This window comes from Apteryx mantelli, chromosome 4 (assembly GCF_036417845.1).
Source record: "Apteryx mantelli isolate bAptMan1 chromosome 4, bAptMan1.hap1, whole genome shotgun sequence".
Classification (NCBI taxonomy): domain Eukaryota; kingdom Metazoa; phylum Chordata; class Aves; order Apterygiformes; family Apterygidae; genus Apteryx; species Apteryx mantelli.
In genome coordinates this window covers 570,544-579,247 of record NC_089981.1, presented here as the reverse complement: position 1 = coordinate 579,247, position 8,704 = coordinate 570,544, and the positions used below count along the sequence as shown (strand labels likewise).

General features: G+C 50.0%; 1 protein-coding gene across 1 annotated transcript; it reads right to left on the bottom strand.

Annotated features, from left to right (window-relative positions):
- Window positions 1–5,639: 5,639 nt before the first annotated feature.
- On the bottom strand, window positions 5,640–6,632 carry LOC106493393 (mas-related G-protein coupled receptor member H-like). Its single transcript, XM_013953435.2, has one exon. It carries the CDS (start codon window positions 6,630–6,632, stop codon window positions 5,640–5,642), a length of 993 nt encoding a protein of 330 aa, XP_013808889.2.
- Between the last annotated feature and the right edge of the window lie 2,072 nt (window positions 6,633–8,704).

The window sequence follows — 8,704 nt, the reverse complement described above, 5'->3', positions numbered from 1 at the left end:
GCTTTTCTCCTGCCCAGCTGCAGCCTTTTAAAGGATCACATCACAACACACATAACAAGCTGTAAACAAACACATGAATCAGACAACCAGCCAACATTACTCAGTTGCAACAAGCCACATTTCCTTGGAGCACAGCCTGAAACCAACACCTTGTGCGAACTTTTTGGCCCTAACAGGAGAGCTGGGAACATGTGACTCATAATCCCCCTGCACTATTGAATCCATACTTTTCTCAGAATGATTTAACCTTGAAAATAGAGTATGACAAATTCCCAGTTAAGCTATAAGATCATACTGTCATTTCCTCTCAAACTCTGCAGCCCAACTTTACGTTGCTGTTTGTTTTTCGTTTCATTTGCTGGGAAGGCAGGATAAACTGTGCTGATATACCGCTTAAACCGAAGAACAAGGAAACAAGGACGCTCCCTGTGATCTGTGCCCCTCTCCTGCCATCTAGAGGCACCAACCAGGCAGATATTTGCAAAATCACCACGGGCTATGTGCTGACGTGGTTTATCTTTTAATGCAGCCAGTTACAGCTCCAGGACCTCTGGCCCTGTTTCTGATCAATGGAGTCAATACAGCCCCTGGAGCATGGAGAGTGCTTCACCTGGGCAAATACTGGGATTTCAATGTGGGCTGAACTGCCCTTTAGACTTTCTTTGTGAGGGTATCCTGTTTGGCTTCCAACTGTCTTGCCAGAAGCAATGAGGCTTCCCAGGAACCCTATGCCCGAGTCACTGCCCTTTGAGGATGTCTCAGATGCCCAAGGCCATCTGAAATGGTGTCTGCATCCCACTCAGTGTGAATCTGGGGCTGAATTCCTCCGTTGGTGTCTGCAGTGAAGATATTGACATCAGAGCTGCACATTCTGGGCTTCCTTCATAGTCAGTGGAAATGGATATGGATTACTATAGACAGTTACTTCTAGGACCAGAAGAATTGTGCCCTAAGAGCTCTCATTTCTCTGCTTCACTATAAAGTCAATTTTGCTGACATATGGATATTTGCAAGTAGTTGGCCAAAATTCATCCTTATTGTCTATTGTGAGACTGACGGGACATCTGGCTGCTAGTGGGCTCTGCCCTCTTCCCTGGGCCATTCTTTTTGTTCTTGGCTATTGCCTTTCTTTCTTTCTGACCATGTGTTTTGTGTTAGCGTGATACATTCATCCTTCAAAGACAGCATCTCAATGGGTTTCTCATCACACTCACTAGGATGAGGTTGTTCCTGACAGAGCTGGAATGACCAAAGATGCTCAATGTTGGAGCTGTCAGCACTGCTCATTCTTCGCTCATGTATGTGTATATGAGAGTGGGGGAGAAGGAGGAGGGAGAATGAGGGAGAGGGAGAGAGAAAAGAGGGCAGCACCCAGCAGCACTCTTTTCATAATGACTGAGAGGGACATAACACTGCCTGGTTTGGGGTGTGGAGATTATTATAGCTGAGCTTCCTGCAGCTAAAATACTGGAAATGTCATGGTGCCCATCTGGCCCCATGGACAAGACGAGGGGACTATCCTTTGTATGCTTGGCTTCTTCGCTAAGGGCAAACGGCACTCAGAGTGGGATCCTTGCCATCTGCATCTTCCTCCTGCCACGGTGGTTTCAATAACTGGACAAACCACCTTTGCCTTCATGACATTTTGTATTTTTTCCTCTCCTTCCCCAGATTCCTGTATGTGCTGACTTGATTCACCAGTGGCACTTGCCTGTATCACCTCAGAGCCATTAATGCTGAGAGATGGCTGCTCACTCCTTTCTCTTTCTTGTCCGCCACCTGTCCATCATTTTTCGTACCTGATCTTGGCTCTTTTTTACCTGCAAAATGGGCTGATGTTTCATTTACAGTGATGGTACATACACAAAATGTGAGATGAGGTACCTGGCCACCTCCCTTCTGAATTTCCCTGTTCTTGCTGCCCTCGTGAGCAAAGGTCTCCTTCTCTCCTCAAAGGTTCAGTCTTGACTGAGTGGGATGGGGCAGCTCTCTGACATTGTCCTTCTGCTCTTTCACTGGGGCTGGGCATAGCTTTGTGCCTTCTGACAGCTCTCACAGGCAGATGGGAGACCACTACAGAAATGCCAATTTGGGTTTACCTTCCTCTCTCTCTCTCTCTCTCTCTGCCCACTTATAAGTGTTGACATGCATGGCAGGGGTTTCAGTGTCTTGGAGACCACCCCTCCTCTGACGGGGCCTGAAGTCCAGCAAAGCTGCGATGTGGAGCTGCTTAGCTCTTTCCTCGAAGTGAGCTCTCCCTGGAAGATCTTCATGGTGTACTGAAATTATTGCTGAGTTAGTCTCATAGTTCCCACGGTGTTTTACTTCTAAAGTATGGGCATAGAATATATGAAATATGCTAAAAGAAAAAAGAATCAGAAAACCAAAGTTGTGGCAGTAGCTTCTTCTAGGTCAAACAACAGTTTAGGTCGTTTCTTCTGAAATATATTCAGTTATTGACAAAGAAAACTCTTTAATGAACTGCTTTTAATTTTGCAATGGTATAAATATACACTTCTGTGTTTGCAGCTATGATTTTCCATGCACAGTCAGGAGGCGTGTCTGGAAAGTATCAAGGAAACAAGAACCCTGTGCACAGTGAAATGCCATGGCTGGGTCCTCGGAGAAATGCCACACAATTGGTATTCAAGCTTAGTGCCATTCTTGCTACAATGCTTGTCAGCAGATAATGCTGCAAGTCCACCCCCCTTGGCAGATGGAGGAGAATATTCCCACACAAACATGCCATTTTGTGCATATACACTGAAGCCAGCATTTTCCTTTACTGACAACTGCTTTTCTTTTCTTGTGCCTCTTAGAACATCACAGTTCCCCTTTACCACTGGGTATTTTTGGAGCTTTAAATACTTTCATGGCAATGGTTCTTGAGAAGGGGAGGTGGGAAGTCTTTGGTGAACACTGGTGAATCTTACATTGAAGGAAAACACTGAACAGGAAATGGAGACTGTCTTTTTCCAGGAAATACACCAGGCAGCTTGGTCAATGTCCCAGTCAAGGTCATGTCTCCCAGCTGTCTGAGCATGCACCCCTTCCCACGCAGAGGACAGTTTCTGCCTCTGGCCTGCTCTGCGAGGCAGTCCCAACCCTGTGCTCTGTAGGCACCTGCTTCACAGGAGACAAGAATGAAGGGGGAGTGCTTTGTAGAGCTGGGAGGATGGGAAGGTCCTGCTAGACAGGAGGAAGTTACGTGTGTTTGCAGACCAGCACTGGAGCAGCAGCCAGTTTTGGGTGGCATTCATGTGTGGAGGTGATTATGGCCCCTGTACTTTCTTCCCAGGAGCCCAATGCCTGAGCGTCAATGTTATGTGCAGGCCAGTGTCTTGGGGCCCCTCTGCCATCAGCACGGGGCTCTGCTCTTTCACCTATCCCTGACCCACTCCCTGATGCAATGGGAGGAGCTGACCTGCAACCCTTGGGATTTGGACATCCCCCTTGCTGCATGGTAATGCACCTCACCATGCAGACATGTGCCATGTGAAACTGCTCTCAATACAGGCGTGGTGTCTTCCCTAGGGTTTGTATTAGAAGTGAGAGTGAATGAGGGTCCCTACTGCTCTTCTCCAGTGTCGGGCAGACTTTGTGCTGGCATCTGCTTCCCAAGCTTGATGTCTAGGGTTTTTGCCAGTTCAATTAACTCTCTTTGCTCCTGGAGCCCTTCTTAATTCTCCTTACCCCTTTGGTGTTGTTTCTGAGACAGTAATATTAGGGAGCAGTGAGAGCAGGGCTGCTCCATGAGGCGGTGCAAGCCAGGAGCTGAAGATGACCCCAGGCCAGGCAATGCCCCCACTGATGGGGCAAGTCCCATAGGGTCTGATCTGGGTGAGCAGAGCAGGGTGCTGGTGACAGGGTCCATTCACAGTCCCAGACAAGGCGAGGTGATGAACCAGGTCCAGGGTCCATCCAGGGGGCCCAGAGAGGAGCAGCAGGAGATGTGGACAGAGACAAGAATGAAAACAATACAACAATACGGGCCCAAACTGTCACAGTTACTTGTGATTTCTTGAATTTACAGGAGAACGTACTATATGAAACAAGCTTTATTTCTATGAGCTCACTAAGTAAAAAAAAAACCCAACGAGCAAACTAGCAAACAAGGGGTTAATCCCTTCTCTGTAGACTAGCATAACTTGTTAATTCTCTAGTTACTTATTTCGCTAGTTTGTTGATTCATTAACTTGATAATTTAATATCACATCTATTTTGTTTATGAGCAAAATAGTTACCTATCTGATGGAGAGAGTGCTCATCCTTCCTCCTCTGTCATGATGTGGGTGTCCCCTGAATTGCACTGGGAAGCATGAGAACTTCAGCCATCCAGCTGCTGGTGAGTCCTCTTTAAAGGCTGTTAGGATGAAGTGAAGTATTTGTACCTTCCAGCTCGGAAAGTTTGGTCTATACCATCCCTGTTGGTTGTTTTGGTCACTGGGCAAGGATTTACTTAACTCCAAAGAGTTTTGGTCTTATCAGGTGTTAGCAAGCAGTTACTTATAAAATGGCAAGGATAGTGGACCTCATTCTTTTTTGTCCTTGAGTATCTGACGTACGTGTGGCTCTTGCTTTAGCCTAATAGTGCTGCTCACAGCATACATCAGGCCTCAGCATGAGCTGTGTGTTAGGGCCCAAAGACTGAGCAGGAGTCAACTGAACACAAGTGCTGTCCAGGAGATCTGGGGGAAGGTTCAAAACAGCTCTGGGGACTTTCTCATACAGCCGGTCACTGCCCGTGGAAATCACAGCCGTGGGGTGCTAAGGGTGCCGGATGTGTGCGAGAGGCCCAGACCCTGCCTGCCGAGCTCAAGGGAGAAAGACCCCGGGACATCTTCTTCACAGGGGTGTGTGCGCAGCCAAGGAGGTGCCAGAGGTGCAGAGCCGGGCAGACCACAAGAGACGGCCTGCAAACTGACCCCCGGCCGTGCTGCTGGGGCCGGGGCCTGCCTGCAGTGAGCCAGCCCAGCCGCTCACCTGCTCTTCACACCAGCAAAGGGGGGCTGCAGCGGAGAACCCTGTGCCGGGGCAGCAGGGTGGGCACAGGGAGCAGCTCTCGCAGCAGACGCTGCTCCCTGGGCCCGAGGGAGGTGACCGCTGACCAAATGCTGACCCAGCTGCATTTCTGCTTCCTGCTGGCAGGGTTCCCCTCCATTCTTGCTCAGCCTTTCACTTCAGCACAGGGACAGCAGGAAGAGGCAATCCCCCTCTGGTGGTCCACCACCACCACCACCACCACCATGTGTTGGCATTGCCGCTTTCACCCTGCCTGAAAACTTGCTTCCCCGAGTTGGCCAAAGCTCCACCAGAGCCTTCCTGTGAATGTGGCTCACTTCTCCTGAGTGAGAGAGTCCCAAGAAGACCACAAGGGCTTGTTTGCTGGCAGAAGAAAGCCAAAGTTTATTAGGCGAGGACCAGGACCGTGGCGGAGGTTGCAAAGGGTAATACAGGCAGTGCTTGGAGACCAAGTCCAGCAGAGCAGCACTATGCCAGGCTTGTGGCCCTGTCCCCACACCCAGCTTTGGTCACCTCCCTGGCAGCAAGAGGGCCACAGCCATGGCGTGGGGCTCTCCGTCTCCTCCCGGGCTGCCTGTGGAGATCAGCATCTCCACTCCTGCCTTGCCAGCAGGGATCTACACAGTGGTCTCCACAGCAGTGTCACTGGGGCCTTGACTGCCCTCCTCACATGTTGCTTTCTCTGCAAACACTCGCCGGAAGGCCACTTTCACAGAGCCCTGCAACCGGCGCTGACGGCAGCTCCCGACAAGGAAGTAAATGACAGGGTTGATGCTACTGTTCAGAGATGCCAGCAAGAAAGACAGATTTTCAGGAAATAATTCTTTTGAATAAGCAACCCTGAGTATTATTTCTACACTGTAAGGAAACCCAAAGGCAAAGAAGAAGAGGATGTTGAGCAAGATCGCAACAAACAGTCTCCCAGGGTGACGCCTCTGTGAGCCATATCGAAGTTTGATGAGCAGGATCAGGTTGGAAACCAACACCAGTGATGAGAAAATGGTTGAAACTGCAGTGGCTATGCCTTTAAATGCGTTCTGACAGGTTAATTCTTGAAGACAACTACAGGTAAGAGACATTAACGAAGTAAAGAGTACAGAAGTAGCCCAATGAACACAACACACAATGCCTGACAAATGCTTTGGGCGGTAGCATCGGTACCAGATTGGAAAGAGGACAGAGATACACCGCTCCATGCTCATGGCTGTCAGGAGACCCAGGCTGGTAAGATAAAAGAAGTAGTACAGAAGTGCACCTGCCAAAAAAAAAAGATAGAAGACAAGAATATAATTCTGAAGATGAGAACAGATTGCTTTGAGGTAAAGATTTACCAATATAATCAGAAAAGATAGAAGAAGCACGGAGAAGTCAGCAACAGCCAAATTCAGGATGTAGACGGTGAAGGGGCTCTTCTTCATGTGAAAGCCCAGGAACCACACAACCATCCCATTCCCCACTAGTCCACATAGAGAAATCCCCATACAGACCCCTGCAAAGATCATTAATCCAGAATGTCTCACTGAGCATAAAATTTCAGTATTTTCCATAAAGTCTGTGTATCCTGTGGCTGTGTAGCTCAGAGAAAGGGCTGTTGTGTTGGTGTCCACCATGGTGAAGCCCCTGCTGTCAGTGTCGTCTTGTCCCTCTCCCCTCTCCCGCCACCTCCTAGGAGAGACAAGGAAGGAGAGAGGAGATCAGGAGCATCAGCACTCCCAGCACTCGCCTTCCCTCCCCACTGCCCCACGCCAAGCCCTGGGCTGGGGCGGGAAGGACCACCTCCCCCTGCGAGTGACTGGGAAAGGCCTGGAGAGAGCCTGTCTTGGGGCAGCAGGGAGAGGTGGAGACAGGCTGCAGGTCCAGGGCAAGAGACATCTGGGAGAAAAAGAGAGACAGAGAGCGGTGGGGACGGGGTGGAATCGCTGCAAATAGGGGATGTCAAAAAGGAGGGGTCAGGGAGAAGGGGAGAGCATGGGAGAGACCAACTTGCCCCGGAGCAGGAGTGGGCACTGAGGACAAAACCCCACTGAGCAAAGCTTCCCTTCCTCCCACCCATGCCTCGCACCCCAGCAGAGAGCCTGGGGACGACCTTGCTACTGCCTCCCCAGCACCCCCCATCACTCCAGTCCCCTCCCTGGCCAGCAGGCATTGCTCACATGCCCGTCCCCGGCCTCCTACCTCCTGGCACTCCTCAGAAATGCCTGCTCCCCCCCGGGAGCACCAGCACATGGGGCGGGGGGGCCTCTGCCGTGCCAGCACCCCCCAGGAGAAATGGGCAGCTCACGGCAGCCAAGGCCACCCAGCTCTGCTTCTGCCTCCTCCCTGGCACACGAGATGAAAACCGCCGGCCACAGATCACTTTGCATGAGCAGCAGACTCTCCTCACAATCTCATCACACCACTGACAACTTCCCCTCACATGTCCTATGTCCAGTGATCTTGTCAGTAAAAGTTGGCCACATCACCCCCTTCCTCTTCTCTATCCTTCTTCCAGCTTCATCTCTCCATGTTGGGGACTTCTGGGTTTAGCTGTGCCCTAATCGGTGCTGGAAACCTTTCCCAATTCTGTCCTGGGTCACTTTGCCTCCAGACAGTGACTTTTCCTTAATGTGTGGAAAAACAATGAATGTACAACACGTAACTTGTGTATAGTCACCATAGGTTAAGGATAACTCTTTGGATACGGAGGAAGAGAAAGGGGCATGCTGCCAATTAGGGACAATGCTGCCTGAACTGTTCATGCACAAAGTGGGAGGTATGTAAGGGGAATATTGTCCCAGACAGTGAAGTCTTGGGGTCAGATTTGCAGAGTAACATGTTTTTCTGTTACTTCCCAGCATCACCACATGACTGCACAGGGAAAGTTGTCTGTCAATGCACAAGGGTACATAAATCACTCTCAGCTGTGCATCCTTGCAATCATACTGTTGCACGGCCAACCTCACAGCCTGCATGGAAAACCTTGGCATGGAAGATGGTGAAGAAGGAGACATGGTGAAAGGAGGAGGGGTGAGCACCAGCTGATCTAGCAAAAGAGGGTTGGGGAAAAAGGAAAGGAGGGAAGCATGGAAAGATTCTGTAAGGAGTGCAGAGAATGGAGAGCTGGACAGGAAGTCAGAGAAATGCTGCAACAACAGGCAAGTGCCAGGGAGGAGAGGTGACCTTCATGGCAGCTCCTGGTAAGACAGAGAGTGAAAAAAAGGGCCAAGGCTGGGAACCAAAAGCTTTCTCAAAAACATAAGAGTGTGGGGACTTGCATGGCACTATGAAAGGGGAGTGGAAAGAAGAAGATGGAAATATACACGAAAGTGGAAGAAAAGCAAGCAGTGAAGATGTCAGTCTCTGATGCTGAGGGATAAGATTGTGAGACAGGAACCACTTGTAGATAAAAACACACTTGTGGCGCTGTGTACTCTACAAAACATAACCTCAGAGGAGGCACATGCATGCCAGATGTGATTAGAGGCAGTGAACAAACTCTTGTGCTTTGGTGTGTCTGAACTCTGGTGACATCCCACAGCAAGGTGAGACTAAGCCAGTGCTCTGCCTTATTTGGCTGCTGTTGAGGAGCCAATGTTGGCATCCCAAGGAAGGGAGCGGGTGTGTGGTGTTGCCTGGGGCGGGGATTGGTATGATGGGGAGTGATTCTGCATGTGAGGAATGATGGGAAGTAAAAAGGAGCATT